The 24685-nt window shown below is 31.5% G+C and overlaps 2 protein-coding genes and 1 long non-coding RNA gene across 29 annotated transcripts in view; 1 reads left to right on the top strand and 2 right to left on the bottom strand.

Moving 5' to 3' along the window:
* LOC148612396 (uncharacterized) overlaps positions 1 to 2648 on the bottom strand; it is a 5528-nt gene extending 2880 nt beyond the window's left edge. The window contains exons 1-2 of the long non-coding RNA XR_015924381.1: positions 2524 to 2648; positions 1664 to 1748 (exon numbers count right to left, since the gene is read on the bottom strand). This is a non-coding gene — a long non-coding RNA (uncharacterized LOC148612396). The remainder of the gene's footprint in view (positions 1 to 1663; positions 1749 to 2523) is intronic.
* Positions 1 to 19143, top strand: part of LOC148612395 (splicing factor C9orf78-like) — a 22890-nt gene extending 3747 nt beyond the window's left edge. Inside the window, exons 2-9 of the mRNA XM_088593827.1 lie at positions 4497 to 4611; positions 8501 to 8559; positions 10530 to 10610; positions 11348 to 11416; positions 15458 to 15589; positions 17358 to 17494; positions 17652 to 17750; positions 18769 to 19143. Of these exons, the coding sequence (XP_088449953.1) occupies positions 4497 to 4611; positions 8501 to 8559; positions 10530 to 10610; positions 11348 to 11416; positions 15458 to 15589; positions 17358 to 17494; positions 17652 to 17750; positions 18769 to 18848 (772 nt within the window). The 3' untranslated portion in view covers positions 18849 to 19143. The remainder of the gene's footprint in view (positions 1 to 4496; positions 4612 to 8500; positions 8560 to 10529; positions 10611 to 11347; positions 11417 to 15457; positions 15590 to 17357; positions 17495 to 17651; positions 17751 to 18768) is intronic.
* Positions 19087 to 24685, bottom strand: part of LOC148612394 (voltage-dependent calcium channel type A subunit alpha-1-like) — a 136787-nt gene continuing 131188 nt past the window's right edge. For all 27 annotated transcript variants that reach the window (XM_088593820.1, XM_088593823.1, XM_088593801.1 and 24 more), the window contains one exon: positions 19087 to 24685. In XM_088593820.1, coding sequence (XP_088449946.1) covers positions 23736 to 24685 — 950 coding nt within the window. In that variant the 3' untranslated portion in view covers positions 19087 to 23735.

The raw sequence follows: 24685 nt of genomic DNA, 5'->3' as shown, positions 1-24685 counted from the left end.
ATATTTTTAAGGTCTCACTAACCACTTCCGGGTCAAATGGCCATCCCCCTATGTAGTACCAAAAACACACTGAACCTAGACATATGCATTGTAAGTGCATTATTTGTGTGTACTATGATTAAAAGTAGTCAAAATAAAGCTGAGAATGTGTACTTTAAAATCATATATGTAATTAACTACAAAAGTGTATGAATATTGTTTACATGTGTGAGTAATATGCCTCCATGCTGTCAGTTAGCAGAACAGGTAAAAATGTGGATTTTCAGTATTATTTATTCAAGTAAATTTTGTGAAGAATTTCTACTATCATCGTACCATTAGCATAATGATTTTGGAAGCCTTATTTTCCAAGCTTCGCAACGGTATGCAGCTTTAAGATGTCATTTGTCCTGGGAATTCACAGTGAGACTTTGAAAATTACATTTTTAACGTGTAAAGTAATGGAAACGTTAGAAGTGGTTAGTGAGACCAAAATAGTAAGAAAGGGAGATAATAAAACTCAATATAGTAAGCATTAATATTTAAAGATGAATTTACTGGTTTCGCTTTCTACGCTTGATATAGCTGAAGATATTATGAGGTGAAGAATCTCTATCACTTTGCTCATTACTATCTTCAGGAATAATCAAGGGAGGAAGGTGAAATTCTAATTCATCACTGGAATCAGATTGTAAATTTAGAGCAGTGCCTCTGCAACTAACCTCATAGCCAATAGGAGGCTGAGTTTTATCATCACTGCCAAATGTACATTCTGATTCAGGTGAATGCAAAGGAGAATCAGTCTGTGTAAGAATCATTGAGTCATAGAAACTGGTTTGAAAACAAATTGGAGGTTGTGTTTCATCTAAATCAATGAAACTTGCACTGACTGATTCACCTACATGGTCATTGGCGTACTCTGACTCTGACAACAGTTGACTTTCAAAATCATTTTCAGAATGTTTTAAAAGTAACTTTGTATCAGAATCAGATAGGGTATCATCACCAGATGAAAACCCTATGACGTCAATCAGCTGACTGTTTTCTGATGAAGACTCATTTGATGATGTCTCTACAAAATCTAAATAAAAAAAATCATCATCATCAACAGCAGCAATTATGCTTGCCTTCTCCCCACATGTACGGCAATTGCAGTCTCCTGGATATGTGCAGGCATCATGAAGTTCCTCAGCTATATTTTTATCTTGGAGAACTCCAAAATATTCACCAAAGATAAATCTGTACATTAATGCTGCATTAGCATCATCACCTTTTGGAAATTCCATCCAAAATCTTTTAATAAGACCACTTCTAGCCATTTTCTGTAAAATCACAGAATATGAACGTTTCATTCTTACGATCCTGCTGAATTAATAAAATACAACCCTTTCCTTATAGTTAGGTTACTACAACAAAGTACATCTTAACAAGCATCCAAATAAGATTTTGTTTTCAATATGCATTTAAATATATATCAATCCAAATCATTTAATAGAGTTAACTAATTCAGTGGCGGACCTGGGGGTGTGCAAGGGGTTAGTACCCCTCTTTTTTACTATACAAATTAAATCATGTCATAATATCATCCCTTTTTCTGAGGAACCAAAGCTTGCTTGCATTTTCAAATTGTATAGATCCGCCCCATGCTAATGTCAAAATGTAAAATAGAAGCTGCCATACATACCATTAAATGAAATGAAAAAGTTAACTTTGTATTCCTATGCAGCAGGTAGGTCTAACTGTTCTTTCTAACAGAAAGTACAAATATGCTGCAAAAGATAAATCATATTAATGAAATGTGTATTACATGAACACGGTATAGGTTTGTATTATAAAATAGTATCTTAGTTCTCATTTTAGGGGGAAGACAACATCCAGAATAAACTGCTTATTTTTTTCTAATAATTTACTTTTATGTGCATTCAATAATTGTTTATTATAATTTTTTTGGGGCAAATTATTTGAAAAATTATCTTCCTAAGCTTGGTCACACTGTAATTGGCATTTATTGTAATGGTGTTTTGCATTATCCACAAACTTTCATATGATATAGGATGGACAGATAATTAAAACTTAGCTTTGGTTACCACCCCCTTCTTTAATGATGAGTTTGAAAATCTACATAAAATACTAACACACAAATAGTAAAATGTTTGTATTGAATATTCAGTACAAATATATATATCTTATATTGCAATTTAAAATAAGCTGAGTTATGTGTAACTAGACTTTATCAAAGGGAGACAACTGATGTCACGGATAATTGTAAAAATGACAAATTTATGTGAATTGCAATAAAATAACACTTAAACTAAATCATTATTAACTATAAAACTCAATTTCATCGCTCCAGAAAAAGTGCCAATGGGTGCCTTTCACTACTTCATTTTTCATTTGCTAAGAAGCATGATGAATGCGGCAAACACTTTTACCACAATTGGCACAAAATCATAATTGTAAAATATTTAAAGATTGTCAACCGTTTACAATTATAAGTAATACTTATAAACTATAAATAAAATTAAATAGAAACAATTAACTTACCTTGTCTAGTGCGTATAACAAATAAATAACAATTTAGGTATCCACGTGAAGCATGACCCTGCGGAATCAGGAGATTTAGTCGATATTTACCGTTGGGTTATCTGCCCTTTTACTACGTTCTTCAATTCGGAAGGTGGTCACCTGAAGTATCTAAAATAGTGTACAGAGAATTACTGACGTGGGTGTGAAATCCACCCTGCATGGTGAAAATCCCTGTCGACGATATTGACGTTGAAAAATGAGCGCTTCAAAATTCATTGGCTCCTGAAAATCACAACAGGGGAGTCCAATGGACTAGACAATTGCGGAATTCTACAATGTACATCTGTAATACAAGTCAATTTGTTCAGCTTTTAACAGTAAAGCAGCCGCTTTGATGATTGGCATGTGGGAGTAATGATTGATAAATATTATGTGAAAAGAAAATCATAATATATATATATATATATCGTTGATTAATACTTCATTACTATACCCTATTGAATTATAATTAATTGAAGTCTATTTGATAACCAGATATATGTACACATTGGTGACATTGTAAAATGTGTTCATTTTAATTTCTAAAATTAGACAACTGCATGTATGTGCGAGGTTTGTCAAGGGATTGTTTTTATTAGCGAGTAAACATTGGTCGGCATAAATTAAAGTTTGAAATCATTTTACAATACTAACTTATCATTAAATAAGGATTTTCATGTATGTTGTATTTGAAATGTACTTTAAACAAAAAATGTATCAGAGTAAACTTGAAGCATTTTTAGCAGTTGAAAAAGACTTAACAGGGTTGCTGTTTTGTCCTCATTTGGACAACATAATATAACTGATTACTGTTCACAGTCCTGATTTAGGGTTTCTTTACAGTTCTAATGTACACGTTATCTAGAAGGCTTGGGACCTGTAAGTATTTTCATTAAGCGAACTTTAAAGCAAACATGTACGTGTACATTTGTACATGTAGGAGGATAAATTAATATAAGAAATTGGAATTAAGTCTATCATTCACATAAAATTTGTGTAAAAATTTAAAAAAGTTAATGAACTGTAAGGAATTTTAAAACCTACATAGTTCTTTTCTCCATATTTCAATCATATCAATATTTATACAATGTTCTTTGAACTCTTTCATCTTTTCCTGCCAATTTGAGATTGCCCATAATGCACCAACAATTTCAATGTATATAAAACAACAAATGTAATATTATTTGAGTCTATTACATAGATCTGCTGGTTATATCATGCCTTGCCAGACTTACAATTCTTTACATTGTCCATAAAAGTAGAAGCCATTCTTTTTGTAGCTTGTATACCAAAAATCCTAAAACTTCCATATTTGCAACAAAACTAGCATGTACGCGTACCGGTATATGTACATGACGTACATGTAGGTGTGTACAATGTACGTGTTTGTGTAGCTTTTGCAACCTTATTCCACAGCCTGCATGATGTAGCTCTCTGAATCTAATACCATTTGCATAATTGGTCTATGAAAACAATGTGGCTGTCTACAACTACATGTAATACTATGACATGTACAATGTAGCTCTCTGAAACTCATCTCATCACCTGTACAATGTAACTCTCTGAAAGTCATCACATCACCTGGTTCTTTTAACTCTTTTAACTTTGTATTACTATGAAATCATAAAATGGAATGCTTTTGGCCAAAAAAGGTACACCATGCATGGGTTTTGTCATTTTTCACCATATTAGAATATGGTATGAAAAAATGTTCACAAACATGGTACATGTAGAAACATAGTAAAAATATTATCCTAAATTCAAAGAAAATTGAGTCTCTTGGCATGAAATACAAAAACATGTTCAGTTTCTATTTGGAGGGGGTGCACTTGAAGAAGGTGTAAGTATTTATGTCTGTTTACTAAACCTTTAGGATAAGAATGTTACAACAACTTTATGAAGTGTACTGGTACATGTACATGTATATTGATTTCTTGGCTTGTTTATTTTAGATCAAAACTGAAGGACATTAAGGAGTTACAAAGACAAAGAGAGAAACCTAATGGAATTAGTGCTGCAATGTTGGCTCTTGGAAAGAAAATTCCAAAGACAGAAGAAGTTACTGATGTAGGTTTTAAGGAATTCATTTTTATACCCACCACACTAAGTGTTGTGGTATTAAAAAAATGTATGTCAGATGTAATACCCTCCTAAAAGTTGCTTGCCCATCTGTCTGTTCTTCTGTCAATGCCCTGACTGTTTCAAGAAGGTACAAAAAAATGTATTATGAAAATGGATCAATGAGTTTTATTTTGCACAGTTGTTAAGTACCATAAAATACAGGTAATTTTCAGCAAAAGTCAAATTGTAATTTTGGAGTTAGGTCATGTTTTAACTTTTTGCCTTTGGTCATGTTTTAACTTTTTGCCTTTCTCCTTTTTTCATTATTGTGTGGTAGGATTATCAATTGATGTTCCTTTAATGCCCTATTTTTGAACTTTTTGCACATGTAACCATACAGTGCACTCAGTGACATTTGGTTCTCTCACAGTCAAGTCAGTTAAACACCATGCCAACCAGATTTTTTCATGGTGAAATATGAGTTTTACACCCACACATCTGGGACATTGTATTTTCCCCATTGTTAATTATGTACAAAGAATCACTGACCTGGGTGTGAAATTCAACTAGCATGGCGAAGTTAATCTCAGTGAATATGGATGTTGGTATTATTATACATGCAGAGTTCTCAAAGACCCAAGCTCGTGGGTCCCTGACCTCCAAAATTCTTTGGGGGCTTTGGGACCCTCTGAAAATCACAATAGGTGAAAATTCTCAATTCAATAGCTGAAATCTACACTAGTAATACAATTACTCAATATGAAGTCAATATACCTCATTTGATTGTTGACATTTGAGACATGTTCTATCAAATTTCCAGAAATAAATAATTACATGTCTATGTGTATGATTCATCAAGGGTTTGTTTTTATACGGGAGTAAATATTGGTTGGCATTAATTAAAGATCAAAACATTGAACAAAACTAATCCTTAAAATAAAGACCTATATACATGTAAGTTGTATTTGAAACATACTTTAAATTAGAAATGTCTCAGAGTTAACTGGAAACATTTTTCAGGGGTCGAAAACAACCTGCTGAAGAAGACTTAACAAGGTTGCCGTTTTGTCCTTGTTTGAACAATGTTGTATAACTTTTTTCCTTAAGGTATGGCTTGAGTCAATCACTGACATTGTTCGGAGTCCTGATTAAGGTTTATCATTACCTTTCAACAAATATGTCCCCAATTTCAACCATAAGTTCCCTCTTGACTACAGACAAACTTGTGTACCCTGATAATCTTTAAGGCATACATGTAGCATCCCCTAGATATGACAAGGTTACATTAAGTTTATGTAAAATTATATCAAAAACTGACCTGACTTTTGCAGGGTTAATTTTTTTATGATTCTGCAGAAAGATTCATTTTATATGGTCCACTCATTTACATTTTAAATCACGTATTGCGTATAGGTGGCTTTGTCATTCTATTGACCAGCACATCAATGTGAAAAGAGCTTATCTTTAATACACAAGGAACATCTCAAAACATTATCCAGACTTACTTCATTTTGCCATCTCTACAGAATTGATTAAATCAAAACAGCAAAATTTAGGCCAGTTAATGATATGATTTTAAATAAAATTAATGCAAATTTCTCATATCTTGGGGATGCTACACGAATGCCTTAAATTTTTTCTAGATACACAGGTTTGTCTGTAGCCAGAGGGAAATTAGTGGTAAAATTGAGGCCATATTTTTCGAAAGGTAAAGATGAACCTTAAGGGCTTCTATATAATTTGTATGTACACAATATCTAGAAGTCTTGGGACCTGTAGTTAGTGTCTTCTTATTCTGGAGAAGCCATTCAATTATCTTAATTATTACAACTATTAGAAATAATAAGCATCAGCAGTCTGCCACTCTAATAAAAATTGTTTGTACAACAATCATGACATCCTGACTGGAGTGCTCCAAATTATCAGGGCATATACAACAATTACTATATACAAAATGGTTGGTATTGGTTAGGTGAAATCTGGATGTTAAACACTTGACTAAGTCGGTGTAACTCCCAGTTTCACTCAGGTTGGACTTACATGTAAGTGTTAAAGGACCATTCTACTCTGTGTGTTATGTAACTATATAAAGGCAATTACTTTAGAACATACATTTTTCCCTAGTTACCCTCTGACTCATTTTGTTATTAGACAAGAGAATATTATAATATTTTTATGCCCCCGTGTAGATGTATTATGATATACCGTAGGTCCTTCCTCTGTCATTTACACCCACACAATAACTCAAAAATGCTTCCACCAATTTTTGTTAACTTTAGGAAATTGTTTCTATTGATTGATGCGAGCTCCTTTTTTTTTTTGTTCATTCATCTTACATCTACCTGAGACTTGACTTTTTATGAGCAACTTGGCTGGTGTTTCTAAAAATACAGAGGACTCTTACCCTACCGGTGCACCTGATCCATACTCCCAGTTAATAGTGGAGTCCGAGTTGCTCATTTACTTTTGTTTAATACTTTGTATTATTTTAGTTACTTTATGTATGTTGTGTTGTCTGTTTTCCATGTCTGGTCTGTGTCCCAGGATTACATTCTTTTGATTTCTGCTAGAATTTTGGTTTCCTTGATTACTCTTTGAATTTCCGATTTTTTTCAAAACCCATTCAGCAGTTTCAGTGAAACTTTGGTGGATTGTTTATTTATATTGATAAAAGCTCCCTTTCAATATTTGAAAAATTTTGTTTTTACAATTTAGAGTTATTGGACTTTATTCATATAAAAGGGGGATAGTGGTTGCACCTATTTCATGAAATTTCAGAGCATTGTTACTTCTGATTGATGAGAGCTCCCTCATTCAATTCTCATAAATTTCTGAAATTTTCTTTTGACTGTGTTGAATAGTTTATTTCTATCAGTGTTAGCTCCCTTTTGATTTTTAAATATTTTTGAGTTATGGAACTTAATTCATACAAATATGGGTCAGTTTCCTGTTTTTGAACTTCAACAGAAAAATGCTTCCACCAAATGTCATGACATTGTGAATTGTCTATTTCTTTTGATCTAGGCTGAGTTGTTATATACATGTATCAAACCCTACAGATTCAGAAACAATATTCTTGGAATATTAGAAAGCACTTTGTCTGTCCTTCTTATTGCAAGTATTTAAGTTCCACTTCTGGTCAAAATATTATCTTGTGTCATACATTTAGTCACAATCAAAATTTAGAGCAGTGTCTAGCTTAAACTTTGTGTCCATATCTGTCCCATCTGGTCAGGATTCAACTTTTTTGTCTGTTTTTTTTTTTTTTGCACAGTTATGAATGGCATTTAACATAAGCTGAATTACATGATTTTCTGTGATGTTGTAGAACAATCAGATACATATCACTAACAAAAGGTTGAATTTGATACTTTTACATTTTATAATAGAATGAAAAAGTTTCAATTTTGACCCATTTGGCTATAAAAAAGGACAAAAATCACAAGGTACATGAATGAGTGAATTGAAAAGTTTATTCCTAAATACATTACCTGTTTTTAAATTTTGGATACTTAGTTTCGCATGTAAACATGCACTGAAAATTGACATATTGTTGCAGCGATTTTCATGACTTTCACAATTAGTGACTTTTTAATCACATTTACTGTTAAGCATATGGTAACTTTCAATATAATTTAAATACATGTACTCCCAAAAATGTCTGAAGACCTTTAATGGCGAAAATAAGTACAAATATAGAATTTCAAATTTTAAAGTTCTTTGACAACTTTCTATCTGGTCAGAATCTACATGTGTTGTTAAAATTTGAACTGTAATCCAATTTCAGAACTTTATGAAGCTAAATTTTGTGACTTTACTTGCCCCAAATGTTCAGGGTGCAATCTTTACACTCATATTATGCTGTGCCTGGTAAAACATTCAATTGTTTCTTTAGAAAGATCCATTTAAAAGAAAAACTGGTGGTATTGTGGACATGAAGACCTTAAAAAAATCGTAAGTAAGATTTTTATTTTTTTTTATGAAAAAGAATCAATATTATATGTACAATGTACATGTAGGATCACTCTTAAAGTAAGTTTCTAGTAGAATGACAGTGTCCACAATGGTGGAAGCAGATCATGTAGCTGCCCTGCACATCATGATTAGGGGGACCTATTTTGTGTGATATCTAACTCAAAAAGTATTGAACTGATATTGTACTGCCTTGTCTGTACACAGTCCAGGTTTCTCAGCTTCCTTTGGAGCAAATACTTAAAGTATTTGATATAAACATATAGCTTTTTCATGATGACTTGGATTTTGCTTCCACTTTCTGGGTTTGACAGAAATGGTTGAGTGGGTGTATTCCTAGCCTGATGTAGTGTACAACATCCTGTCATTCAAACTTTGCACAGTGTTTATGTATGTATTGAAGATATGCTCCTTTTATAATGGTGGAATTTGATCAATTTTCCATACATTTTTAGCATGTTGACAGTGCTCGCCTTTAGCCACTAGCCCGAAGCCTCGGGCTAGTGAAATGTGTACATTTCTTGTTTCAGGCTAGTTGAATCCAATACAGTTTTCTATTATTAAGGCTAGTCTTTGAAAATTTTGAAGGAAAGGACTGCTGTTGAACAATTTTTTGTCATTTGGTTATGTAGTATCTACTTCATGTAATCAGTAACTCAAACTAGCACAGTGTTTATATACAGGTACATACAATGTATTGAAGATGTAGTTCTCCTTATATGGACAATTTTTTCTATTTTTCATAATGAATTTGTACCTTTGAACTAATCCACTAACTTTTTCAGCAGTATATACTATCATACATGTATTTGTATTTATATACTTAAGATAATCTATAACCCACATTATAGTTTCTAAATCTGAAGAAAAACCGTGATGAGAGTTTCGTATTCTCTTGATCAGAAGAAAGTTAAAATAATATTCAGTGGCCATAATTTAGATTAAATAGTACATGCATTATATAATTATGCAAAACTGCATTAACTTAATTAACAGAGATTTAACTATACAGGCAAAGATATTTTATGGCAAAAATTCTAATCAGGCAAGCTCTGATTATAATCTTTATACTTTCAATGTGTTGGCCTAAATATACTGGTAGATGTATGATAGTTACTATGATGTTAACTTAAAAAAATGGTAAGAATAATTGTAGGGGTTCTTATGCTACAGAAAACCAGGTCATGACATCAATTATACCCCCTGCAAACAAAGTTGTGGGGTATTAAGGTTTCACTCTGTCTATCTGTCTGTCTGTCCCAACTATTGTCTAATCAACTTGCAGCATTGTTATGAAACTTTGTGGATGTTACATTCTATATATAATATAAACACATGGAGATGTGTATACTGTCAGGAATTTATGTTTGGACAAAAATTGTAGAAAAGATGGCAGTTTGAACTACAATGTTTGCCCAAACATAAATTCTTGACAATCTGCACATCCCAATATGGTAATCTAAGTCCCCAATATGTGTTTTTTCAACCATTAGTCATTTTCATCTAAACTTGGTCTGATGTGTTGTCCACAACTCCTCCTTAACGACTTACAGGATTGTAATGGAACTCAATTTAGTGTTACATATTTAGATTACCATAATGGGATTGCATTTTGTCAGGAAATTATGTTTGGGCAAACATTGCAGAAATTATGGCTGTACAACAGGCTGGGGGTATTAGTTCCATTAAGGGCAATGTCTAGTTTGAATTGAAAATTGACTCATTTTTGGGGAATTTGACAATATTCCGAAATCTGTTTTGATGTATGTACATTTTTATACTCATGTACTTCAGAACATCAAGTACAAGTTGGTTAGTGAATGAATTAAAGGCATCATGCCAGTAGTAATGATTGAGATTCCTATACATGTACATTTGTACATAGTATAATACATGACCTTCCTTTTATTCAACAAGACTTTGATATTAATTTAAGAATTGATTATTTTCAGAGAACTGTCCAAGGATGATGTAGAAGCTATTGGAACAGCTTTTGCTGCTGAAACTAACAGAAGAGATGAAGATACTGAAATGTAAATAAAAAAAAATCATCAAAAGTTTTCTTCCATGTAAGGGTTGATATGCTGTAACCAACATGTCCTACTAACACTGTTAAAAGTTTTCTTCCATGTAAGGGTCAACTTGTCCTACTAACACAGTTCAGTGGCTTTCACTGTGTTCCTCTATCCATCATGAAATGTGAAAACTTTTTGTCAATAAAGATGTTATACCATGTACATACATGTATGCACAGAATAGTCAAAATTTTCAAAAGCATGTGACATTTATAGTTTTGATTTGAATAGGACATCATAATCTGGTTCTTGGCTGACTACTACCTTACACTACATAGAATACAAGGGAGAACCAGTTAAAGGGCATCATTTTCACTATCTACAGTAATTGTTTTACCTTCTGTGTTGGTGATCTGAAGGTATCATAATATCAGTGTTTTGTATACTTTAGTGTTACTTCAAACATTGATGTATACTAGGTGGCAAATATTAACAATTATCTTTGTGCTTCTTAAGATTAATAGGTACAAAAAATGTACAGGTACACATATATATACATGTATCTTTGTAAACTGACTGAATACAAAACCTCTTTTATTTTAAGTTCCAGTAATTCTGTATGGATTTATGTAAGAAAATAGTTACTGCTTTCTGTAAGGACAAGGTTGTTAGATTTTCTTTTTGGTTCATATGACAACTCTCGAAGAAAGTTAAACTGTACTTAGATATTTTTAATAATTTACTTGAAACTTTAGGTTGAAGTATGTTGAGGATCAGCTAGCGAAGAGGAAGGGTAATATTAAGGATCAGGACCAAGAAATGAGGTTAGTATTGTTAGCCAAGTAGTATACTGGTAGGTATGTTGAGGATCAGTTTGAGTAGAGGAAGGGTAATATTAAGTATCAGGACCAAGAAATGAGGTTAGTATTGTTAGCCAAGTAGTATACTGGTAGGTATGTTGAGGATCAGTTAACGTAGAGGAAGGATAATGTTAAGGATGAGGACCAAGACATGAGTATTGTTAGCCAAGTAGTATACTGGTAGGTATGATAAGGATCAGGACCAAGACATGAGGTAAGTATTGTTAGCCAGGTAGTATACTTGGAGGTATGTTGAGAATCTGTTAGGGAAGAGGAAGGATAATATTAAGGATGAGGACCAAGGCATGAGATTAGTATTGTGACTGGTAGGTATTTTTTTTTAAATTATGAGTTCAGAAGATCTTGGTATTTCAATCTAGTTATTTTTAAGATATCCAAAAGATAATTAGTGCTAGTATATTGATTTGACAATTTACAAAATTGTTGATCCTGAACAATGTGAAAGAGTAATCAAGGGAACCAAGGTTATAGCGGTAATCAAAAGAATGTATTCCAGGGACAAAGACCAGACATGGAAAACAGACATACACAACAAAACATAAAGTAACTAAAATCATACATACAAAGTAACAAAAGTAAATGAGCAACTCGGACTCCACAAAAAACTAGGAGCATGGACCAGGTGCACTGGTAGGGTAAGCGTCCTCTGCTTTTCTAGAAACACCCGCCTAGTTGCTCATAAAAAGTCAAGTCCGGGGTAGACAAACAAGGAAAGGAAAACTATGACCCGTTGAATAAATCAATTTTCATGGTGCTGATGGATACACCATAACGATCCACGAGTTCATGATGATGACCATAAAACTTCTGTAGTGATGACTTCAATCTTGTAGCAACATAACCCTGTTCCAGAAGCCTATTTGTTAGAGTTCTAGCGCGATACAAAAAGTCAGGAAAATTACAGAAACTCAGATGATTTTGAAAATAGAAATATACAAATAAGGGACAGGTTGTAATACACGGGGGATAAAAAGGGTTGAATTATAATATGTTGGTTGAAATATTTGTCAATTTTCTTGAAACATATGGTACTGTTGCCATGTGAGTAAGGTTTTCCTTACAAAATAAGATATATACATGTTACAACATCTCAAAGACAATTACCAAAATCAAGACGCAATCTTAGTTTGAAATAGTTAAGATTTTCTCTGAAATATTTCCTTTTCTTAGCTCAATTGGCCTAAGGCCATTTGAGCTATTGCCATCACTTGGCATCGGTAGTCGTCGTCTGTCGTCGTCATTAACAATTTTACAAAACTCTTCTCCTCTGAAACTACTTGACTGATTAGAACCAAACTTGATATAAATATTCCTTAGGGTATCCTGCATAAAACTGTTATGGGGATTTTTGATTTGTCAAAAAACATGGCCGCCGTTACTAAAAATAGAACATAGGGGTCAGACAGTAGATTTTTTAATATATCTCCAAAATCGTTATGTTTAGCTAAATTCTGACTGGGCAAAAGTGTTCAGCATGATGAGATCTATCTCTGGTCAAATTTTGGTTTTAATCCGATAAGCCATGTTGGAGTTATTGCCCTTTTTCAACAATTTTTGCTATTTTTAATGTTATTTCTTTTAAAAATCTTCTCCTCTGACACTACTTGACCAATTGAAACCAAATTTGGTATGAATGTTCCTCGTGATATCCTGCAGAAAACTGAAGTGGAGATTTTTGATCCATCAAAAACACGGCCCCCATTACGAAAAATAGAACATGGGGTCAGACAGTAGTTTTTCGCATATATCTCAAAACCGTTAGGTTTAGCCAAACTCTTTCAATTGCTGAAATGATACTTTTTATAAGGCCTTCGAAAGTCTTCAGGGATCAAAGTTGTCAGGCGACTCCTTGTAAGAGTTATTGCCCTTGAAAGATGAATTATATATATATTTTTTTTTTAGGATAGAAAGAAACTTTCATTTGCTGAAATGATCCTTATGACAAGTCCTACCAAAGTCTTCTGGAGTCAAAATTGTTGGACATCTCCTTTTTAAATTAATTATCCTTGAAAGACAAAGTTTTAACTAGGTGAGCAATTCAGGCTCCTGAGAGCCTCTTGTTTTTCAACCATGTCATGCACTGTATGCACATGCACTATCTGAGTTACCCATTTAACCATATCTGATTTATTAGTTTGTAGTATTGATTTTATTTTTAAAGAAGAGGGAAAAAAAATTATCAAAATTGTACAGTCACTTTATCAAAGAGTTATTAATGTTTTACCAGTTAAACATATTAGTAAAGCACATTGGACCTTTTAATCAAATATATTTTGTACTTTTATTAGAATTATCAGTCAAATTTGTTAACTATCTTTGATGATGAAAGTGCAATGCATTTCGTGTAATTTCTACCTGACACTTAAAAAAGACTTGTGTGTTTTTTGGTGTTTGTGATCCTTCAGGATCAAAATACCTTTTGTCACTGGTCCATCACTGGAACTTCCCTACTATTTCTGAACACTACAGAAAAATAAACTCCAAATGTAATTCCTTTTATAACATTCAATACCTCTTTTATAACAATACAATATGTTTCTTGCGATTTATCAGCTCAATAATATTCTATTATTTATGCAAATAATATGAAGATCTAGTCTTCATATCAACTCAAGATTTGAGGGACTCCTTTTTTGGGCTTGTAAGATATTTAGTAATTAAATTACATTTAGGGAAGGATAAAATGTGTTAAATATTTTCATTATAACACACTTATAAGTCAAATTATCCATCCTATCATTAATATTTTACCATTTATAAAAAGGAAGTGAAGAGCTGCGATTTCAACCAAGTAAATTGGTGGGAAAATTCAAATTAGTTTAATTTTTATAATTGTTATGTAAGATAAATACTCTGTTAATATAACTTATGAATGTAAATGCACATTAACTTCTTGATAGATTCAAAATTGGGAAAAAAGATGAATTGGAACAAAATTTGTAAATGTTTGTGAAGTTGGATCAGTAGTATCGAGTGACTTTCAGTTCATATGTATTAAAGAGGGACAGTACTTAATAGTATTTGAAATGCAATATATGATCACAAATTCATTTAAGATCATATAACCTTTGAAATTTTGTTTATGCTACAATTTTCCCAAGAATCAAAAACCGCCAGTGCTATCAGCACTTTGATTTCACTATGATTCTACCACTTCCTGATTCTTACAGAGAAAAGAGTATGTTAGTCTTGTTCTAGTTTCAATTTTCTTACAAAATTTCTGATGTAGAACGTATTGAAAACCAAAGACGGATCTGTATTTTATTGTTTACTTCTGAGTACTCGAAACGCTGTATAACAACACAAAATCTTCTAGTTTATGTTTTTCCTTACTACATTTATCATTTAGAAATAGTCATTTGTCATTTTCATCAGTATTTGTTACACAGAAAGATTTTTGCCCTTAACACTGAACTCAACACTCTCTAAATGACAAATCTCTGCTTTTGAATGGTAGACTAGGACCCATTCTCATGAAATCACGGGGTCACATGATGAGACTTGCATACCCAATATAGAACTACACTTACTGAAAAGCTTTGATAGCATTAATGCCAAATCATTCACTGTCGCTACAATTTATTTCAATAGAAAAAAGGAACAAATATGATGAAGTGCTTTAAATGCACCAATACATAACCTTAATATAAAATAGTAAATTAAGGACACTTGTGATTTTGATTATGTAATTTAACAATTTACAACAAATTAGGTTTGGCATGGGACCTGTACATTAATAAATTTTCAATTGACCACATCATACAATATTGACACAATTGTATTATTTTTCTTGAGTGGTTTTTATATGGAGGGCTATTTTATGGTTTTATTGCCTTTTTCTTTTTATCAAGAAAAAAAAATCATGACCTTGAAAAAATTGCCAGCCTGTTCAAGAAATATCTTGTTTTTTACAGACATTTATTTTTCTAATGTGCAAAATCTTGTGATAGTTTTTAGCTTTTAGTTTTACCAACCCTTTTTTAGACCACAAAAAAAGGGGAACACGTTATACTCCTTACCAGAGCAACTGAAGATTGAGTCATCCCTTAAAAACACAGAAGATATGTTATCTAATCAGATGTTATCGGGTATACCTGAGATTGACCTTGGTATAGAGTAAGTTAATGTATTAATTAGTTTTGCAAGATCTTTTAGATATGCAAGAAGACAAATCATCTTAAAAATGACACTATATAATGACTTCTGATGAAGTTATTCCTCAATATTTTATGCACCAAACAATATATTAATGAATATATGATGACTATTGATGAAATGCTTTTAAGAATTTTATTTGTTTAATTTCTCAAAGATTGATCCATTTAATGTTATATTGGCAGCAAGAAATTATATTGATCATTTCGCTTTCAAATAAAAAATTAATGTCAAAATTTAAAAAAAAAAACTGTTCATGTTTTTCTCCTCTTTTTCACACGATTACTCCAGAATAAACTATACTTAAAAAAAGTATAATATAGCAAACAGTCCATGATGCTTCAGGTCAAATTGCAATATATCAATGCGGTAGACCCAAAAAAAATCAGTGGACTTCAGCTAGGCTTCAGATAATTTTTTTGGTGACCAACCAGTCATGTGACCATCAGCGTCATAAACTATTTGCTAATTATTTTGATCATCACAATATCAACAACTGAACATTAGAAAAAATGAAATAATTAAAATTTTTACAGATGGACTGTAAAGGAAAGGAAGATTGACACATGCTAATAGATACAAGAATACCATTACACATATTGCAAATTCTGATATACTGTATTAGTTTAAAAGTTGTGTCTGGATCACAACATATCTTGTAACACAGTAAAAACGTTCTGCACATAAATTATTTACATCTTTCAAAGCTAGAGTCGTCCAACATTACACATCCGCAATTGATACTGATGTAACCAACTATTTCAATATCAATTGCAAATTCAAAAAATCATCTTATCTAGAAAGCGCTCCTATCTAACAACCAAGAGATCAGATTATCCTCTATTGATAAATTAATCACATTTATATACTGTACTGGGTAAACATCTTGCCTCTAAATTACCATTTTATCTGGCTTGGACAGCTGATGATTACTCGTTATTATAATAAATGCACGTCATTATTTTAAACAACACAGACCTTTTTAAATTTAACTCAAATTACATAAACCAAAGATTGATGGACAACACTGCACATCTCAGCTGGAGCTTTTTAAGATCATTTTACCTACCAATAAATCCATTATCAAAACACATTATATCAATAAGATGCTGACATCCAGTCATAACTAGGACACAATACAAATGTGATTCTCCAACTGATAACCCTAACTGATCAGTGACAATAAGATCAAATGTGGCATGAGATCTGATGACCTAGGCAAAAATATATTGACAGAAGGGTCAAAATGTTCACATATGACTTGAAATACACATTCAAAACATTTAGGAAATCTAGCCAAAAACTTGGAAAGGGATACAAATGTATCTACACATCGAAAATGTTTTATACATCTTCTTTTCAAAAGTTAAAATTTGTGTGTATTCTCTGTTTTCTTGTGAAAACAGTATCAGTCAGCCTAATAATTGTAGAAGTGAAATGTATGTTAAAATTGGGTATCAAAAGCTTTTACTTTTTGCACATTTAGAATATAGCAAAAAATAAAATAAAAATGAAAAACAATTACTTTTATTTTTATTTTTTCTATCGACTCACCAAGATTTTGACTTTTATTTTTATTTGCTCCCTTGGACCCAATTTTAAAAAAAAATCCCATAAAACAGATTATACAAAAAGTTTGCCTTAGTTTTACTTGAACTTCTTGGTATTGAGTAACTTTATGTGTTCTGTTTGTACAACAATGATATTTATCTATAAACACTAATTTTAGGGCAAAGATAAAAAATATAGAGGCAACAGAAGAAGCCAAACAGAAGTTGATTCAGGAGAAATTGAAAAAGAAAGAAAATGATGTTTCTACTTTTGTACCCACCAATATGGCTGCTAATTATATGCAACATAATAGATGTAAGAATCCTCTTTAGTAAAGTACTGTTCAGTAGGAACATATAGAAAGATCTAGTAAATAATACTCAGTTATTCACATGAATATTGCAGTACTTTGTAAAAACAGTGGTTTGACTTTGATAAAAATATCTGATATTTTTGTTTTTTCTCTACTTAGTTAACATAGAAGATACTGCACCAATTCTGAGGAAAACAGAGGAACCTAAACCTGAACCCCTCAGAGTAGGGGATGCTGAGAAACGATTAGATGCACAAGGTAATACGAAAGAGATACTATTGAAGATATAGAATCTTCGGAGAAGAGCAGTTGATACTGTGGTTTCATTATTATTCATTGGGTGTTTATTTTCATGGTTTTGTGGGTGATGTAGAACCATGAATTCAAGAATTCAACAAACAGATATCTCCTCAGATGATAGTCAACTCAAACAGAAAGACTGTAAATCTTGGCATTCTACACTTGTCATTGACCAAAAAACCATATCAAACCATTGGCATTTTCTCACCCTGTGTTACTGAACTACAAATAAATTCTTAATTAGTGATAATTGAGCCTACCTAAGTTATGTAATGTCAGTGTATCATGAGAGTGTTTTTTCATTTTTTTTTTTATTTTCGGCCATTTCCATTTCTCAACTAACGATGTCATGAAAGTGGCATTTGGTATACTCCGAGTATTACCATCTACATTCAAGCAAATTAATGATGCCTGAATTTTTCATTAAATTTGGTACATGTAATAGTTTTTACTGATATACATCGAAATCTTTGTCTTAAAAAAATTCATTGATCCACGAACCACTAGTTCATGTACCCAATGATAGGTCTTTTTTCCTCTACCCATGAAAATATGTGAAACCATAGTATTCATATTTGCTTTTTTTTCCAAGAAATTCTGATGCAAGGTTTTGTATCTCTTATTTTAGAAATACCTGGTAGGGCCATTACAACAAAATTCAATGTTAACCACTATGGTGACGTTATTAGTATGACACCACAGATTAAGTTATTGATAGCACAATGAAATAATCCATTACTGAAATAGTCAATAATATTTCTATTTCAATTACTGATGGGTACACTTTTGTAGTCATGAAATATATGTCAGTACATAGAAGTTCACTGTAAACTAATTAAGTGCATGTTCTTTAACAGCCTTAATTTTACATCATTAATCAAAATTATATTTACAGACAATACTAATATTTTATAAAATCACTATACATTTAAATAAGTTTTGTTTGATTCATTTAAGTACAAATATATTATTTAAGGTAAGAAGACAGACTCCACTGACAAAGCAACAGATGATTTTCATTATGAAAAATTCAAGAAACAAATGAGGAGATTTTAAAGACTTGCTCCTGTGACATGGAGACTATTAGGCCTGCTTTGTTTGGGCTATTCTAGGACACGATATGTAACAATATTCCCTTCTGCATTTTACAGTTTAAAACAGACAGAGAGAAGGAAGCATTTGATTATTTTCAACAAAACATGAATGTTCATATTAAAATGTATTTTCATGGATACAATACAGAAAAATATATACCGTTAAAACTGGTCGTCAAGGGGAGCATAAACAAAACCAATGAATTCAAATAATTTATTGTGTTAAAAGCAATGAATTAAAAAAATCGAACAATTAATTGTCATTCTTCATACAAACATTGAGATTCACATTCACAGTAAAATAAATAAATTATGATATGATCCACCATGTACAACTAACATTCCTGGGTAAGATTTAGCAACTCTTTGCTTCTCTTGTGTAATGAGCATTTACAAGAGTTATTGCACTTCCTTAAAATGGAATCAAGTATGAAAACTTCTTCTCTACAAATTATATCTATTTCTATCATATATGTTTTAGAGCTTAAAGATTATATATTTACATTAACTCTCAGATGTAGTGGGCAAAAAGTAAGCTACTTTTACATAAAAAGAAATGTAAATAGTAACTGCAATTTGTGGGAGTTATTTAAAAAGTGGTTTTTAATGTATGGTTTTGGAGTGCTTGGTTTTATTGTTAACCCCAATTCATAAATCAACATTACATCAAGAACAAGCAAACTTAATAAATTCGGCATACGTGTACCAAGTTTTATACACTATCATAGAAATATCAAGTTTCCATGTCTAAATATTAATACTGTCGTAGTCCCAGAACAAATCAGGGCAACTATTTAATGGAACCTGACTGATCTATAATAAATGATGTTCTGTCAAATCCTTTTTTGATACCATGCATGATGGTCTATAATTTTGAAAATGAATCAAACATAAGGTAATTTGAACTCAGAATTTGCTTCATTCACCTTGTGTTTCACTATTTATTTTTAAGAATGGTATATAAGAAAAATAAATTAATTTGTAAAAGAATCAATTTTTGTAAAAGTTTTCTGTTAAAACACTGAAAAATATATGTATTAATATTTCTATGACAGTGTATAAAACTGGATCAGAAGTCATGTGATGTTGACTACAGATTTATTAAGTTGATGACCAATTTGCAAAAATAGTTGAATGATTTTGTTCAGGTACAATACTATTTAAACCAAATAAGTCATATCAAATAAAATCAAATCATATGATTAATTTACTAAAATGTGAAGGGGATACAACTATCAGGAAGAAACAAGTTGCACTTAAGCTACCAGTTTAAACCAGCAATTACAACAACTATTTTCCTTTCCAGTTGAAAAAAAAAAATACTAGGCAAAGGGCTATTGGCTCAAGGCAGAACCCAGTACCATTGTGTAGGCTTGCTTTCAATGATCTTGAGACAGGATTAATAATTAACATCCTCTGTTGAAATATATCTAAATAAACAGAAACTGAAATAGTGGTTTGTAATAAATAATAATACATAAGTTAACAATGAAACAATAAATCCCTGATAGAAAATACATATCAAATTAAATATATCATAAAGGCCACTCCAATTTAACTTTCAGTTGGTATGCAAATATGGTAGTTTTGTTCTAACACATAAAATTTAAGATGCATCATTAGGTATTTCCCATTTCTCAATAAACAAAATATTCTGTTCTTATGTCACTCCATACAAAAGTTTGTAACCTTTAATTCTTTCTGTAATAAATTTTAATGACTTCATATATGAAATTATTTCATTTTACAAAATGTATTCAAAATAAGACATGTACATCCAATGTTTTACTTATTAATTCTTAATACCCATCACATTTTCCATGTTATTTCTCTATAAAAAAACAAAAATAACTACATCTAATATTAAAATTTAAAAAAGTGTTGAAATCTTAAGTGCCTTCTGTGTAAGATTTGGGCAATGGGTGGCAGATAATTTTTCTCAATTATGTCTTTTTTGTTTCAAATATATTCAATACACCTAGAAAACAACCTTAAACTAATTTAAAGTCATATTTTTTTCCTTCACGTTCCACACCTTATACATAATTTGCCTGACTTTTAGATAGAGAAGTACTTAAAATGGAAAGGTTAAATCTTAAGGGTTTAAATCTAAATTGTGGTATCAAATTATTCTGTGATATTCATTAACCTTCCATTGTTTTGAAAAAAAAAACCAAATGTTGAAGGAGTTGTAACATTTTCTTGTGAATTAAAAAAAAATTAAATTGGTGAGGCCTTTTGTAGATGAGATATTGGAAGATAAATATAAAATATAACAAATGCAAGAACGTAACAAATAATAATAACAGATCTAGAATTTAAAGCATTAACAAAGTTAAAAAAACATCACTACCCAATGAATCCATAACCTCATAAACTGTCTATGGTAAGTCTTTATAAAAATAGGGTGTGTGTAAATCAACGAGACACAAATGATTGTGAATGTAAGATATCTCTTAAGTAGCAATGTATGTATTCAATTTCAAATTGCAAGTGCTAAGATAAAATCATATTGAATTCCGTCACTTTAAAGCTCAGTATTCAGGCTTTAAAAATTTGAAAAACTGAGAAATAGTGGACAAAATTAAAACAATCTTCAATGCAATCATAACAATATAATAATTGACTATACATGTAATGTGTTTTTTACAAATACATCAAGTTAAGTAATAGAAGAAAAAATCTTAGTTGAGGACCTTTCAACAGTTTTACAGTTTCAAAACAAGATTGGAAATTATGTTTAGAGATATATATTTAAATAATGTAATTGGACTATGTATATATATTTTTTCCTGTGAAAATTAGTGATTGAAACGTTTTTCTACAGTTAACAGTTTTACAAAACAATAAAATAAAATAGACCCCAAGTGATGACAAAATAGGTAGACAGAAGGTCATGGTCAAGTAAAAAAGTTTCTAAATTCCCATTAAAAAACAGACTAAACTGATGTACTACTAAACAATTAGTGCAGATACAAATGATATTGGATGGTTGGTAGATAATGAACATTTTACAACAGCTCATATAATTTCTGAAAGCAACAATTGGTCACAGTATTGAAAAAAAAAGGATCAAATTCAACTCATTTTAGAAACAGAAAAACTACTAATATATCAGTAGTTAAAAAAAGTCTGTTGAATGATATCAGACACTGACCTGTAGGATCTTTTTAAGTCAATAAAATATCAATATACTGTACATAACATACAAAATGTATAAAATCAAATATTTACAAATGACAAATAAAACAATACCATTTCACACACAGAGAAAAATTGATCAATGTGCAGCAATATATGACCTGTGCAGAGTTATTTCCCTTCAAAGACATCTACAAAGTTGTACAAGTATAGAACTCACTACCAAGAAATATTCAACTTCATTGTAATAGAAGCAAGAATATATTCCTATCTGCTACTAAAAATGTTGAAATATGAACTTGGCAAGGTACAGATAGTGCTTAAAGTAATGGTGGGACCAGCCCAAAAACTGAAATGCAAACATTCATTCAAAAAGTTGATGAATAAACTGAGAAACAAGAAATGAATTATGTACATAATACAGAGCGTTAACAAATATCACAGACTCTATGTAAATGTGAACTATGAACTACAATAGATGTAGAAAAAAAAACTTTGGGTTATAAATGATTTGTAATGGAACAACTTTCCCTTGGTTTGTAATGGAACAATTCTTACCTTGGAATGTTTATCAATGTCAAAGAAGGAATGTTCACTTTGATTCAAATAATTTTAGATCATGATTTTGATGACAACATTTTCACAAAAAATTTACATTCCAATCAATTTTTCCACAACAAGAATCCATTAAATGTCAAAGGGGACATTCATCATTCATTTCTATACATACAAACCAAAGCAGGAATAATACAATCATTGAGTACATAACTTTTCCACAAAGTAGTAAAATTTAATAACATTAATAATGTACTACATAACTACAGTCAACAGACATACTGGGAACCATTTTATGGTTAGAATAGGTTTCAAGGATCCAGTTCTAGCAGTGAAATGATTAAGTAGATGGTTATATACAATTCTTTAAGTGTAAAAGTCTGCCTTTTCCTGTTGTTAATCAACACATACTGATAGTGTTTTGCCTAAATACATTGTTTTTAATTACAAGTAAAATATTTGTACGAAAGGCATGATTTTTCCAGACATTTGTAATACATAAACACTATATTGATGGTTAACCAAAAGTATTTCATAAGCTTCAGTACTCCATATAGAAGTAATTTGTATACTCCAGTAGCTATGAAAATTAGAGCTATAACAAATTTCAAATCACCCTGTCAACTCACTGTTCTGTATCTGGTAATCATAGGCCAAGAAAATAAGAAAAAACTCTCTACATTCTTAATCAAATAAGGCATAGATAAGTAACAAAGCAACATTTTCCTGGACCTTTTTTACTTAAGTTTATATATAAAATAGCTGAACATCTTCACAGTTATCACATTAAATAAATATGTCATGCTTTGATCTGGTGTAAACAAAGGTACATGTATCCTCTTGATACATCTTTATACCTTTAACTTAACGCACAAGTTTATTAATCATTCATAATATCAGACATCAGAAAACAATGTATAATGAAACTACTCTAAAATATCCAACACAACATTCTCTTAGTTAATCAAAGAATTGTATGAGATTGTAGATCATAGTGGCATGTATTTAGGAGTACCTTGTGGCAGAAAACTATCTCTAATATAATAGATGTGATTGTTTAACAATCATTTTTAGATATATAGCAAAAAAAAGCACTGGTGACAAAAAAAAATTACAAAATATGTTTTTTCTATTCACAAATTTTACCTTTCTACTAACACCAATCTGATTCGTCCTCATCCGAATCTAAATTAAGAGGTATATTGCTATCACTCCGCATCTCCATTTTCTCTGGTTTCTTTTTTCGTCCTTTTGGTTTAAAGCCATTAGGCACAGTTTTTGAGGATCTTGCTCCACTCACTCTAATTGAGCTTGAAGAAGGTTCATTAAAATCTCCAGCTAAAATTCTAGTTCTATCACTACTTGAAACATTTCTATTTATATCTGGAGATTGATTACATGACCTAGAATCATGTCTGATATTTGATTTCTCTCTCATCCATAATTCTTGGTCCCTATTACTACTTCTACCTATATTTGGTAACGTCCTTGAGTGCACTGACACTGTAGGCTTGTTTAAATTGTTCCTTTCTGTAGGACTATATGGTTCTGGTTTTCCAAACTTTCCTGCACAAAGGTTATAACTAGATTGGTTTTGCTGTGAGTAATTTCTTGGTGCGTGTGTTGGAGATAGATTAAGTCTCGGGAAATTAATATTTCCTGGACTTCTTGGTGGTTGGGGTATGGTAGGGGAAGGCATCACACGAGGCAAGTTTTTATCCTTCAACTTAGGTGTTGAAAGGTTCAATGTTGATGGTTTTAAAGCTGGTTGAAATGGAACAGAAGGGAGTTTTCTCCCTTGTTTTTTAGGTGGAGTTGAAACGGGACTAGGACTACGTGATCTATCTGTTAGATTAGCTGTTCCATAGTATTCTGTTTGAGGTGTCTGTGATGGTGTTGTTGTTGATGGAGATGGAGAACGTGATCTTGTTTCTAATGAAGTTGACCGATAGAATGCAGAATCCCTTTTTCTTAAGGGTTGTGGACTTGGAAGAGGTGACCCGACAACATTGGACTGCATTTGTAAAGGTGGTCGTCTTATGCTTCTGGATTTTCTTTGCTGGGGTGAATTTGGTAGACTAAAACTTTCTTCTGTTTTGAAAC

This window comes from Perna viridis, chromosome 7 (genome assembly GCF_037379345.1).
Source record: "Perna viridis isolate PV_CMFRI_1.1 ecotype Kerala chromosome 7, ASM3737934v1, whole genome shotgun sequence".
Classification (NCBI taxonomy): domain Eukaryota; kingdom Metazoa; phylum Mollusca; class Bivalvia; order Mytilida; family Mytilidae; genus Perna; species Perna viridis.
The sequence above is the reverse complement of the archived record's forward strand: the minus strand, read 5'-3'. Positions and strand labels throughout refer to the sequence as shown.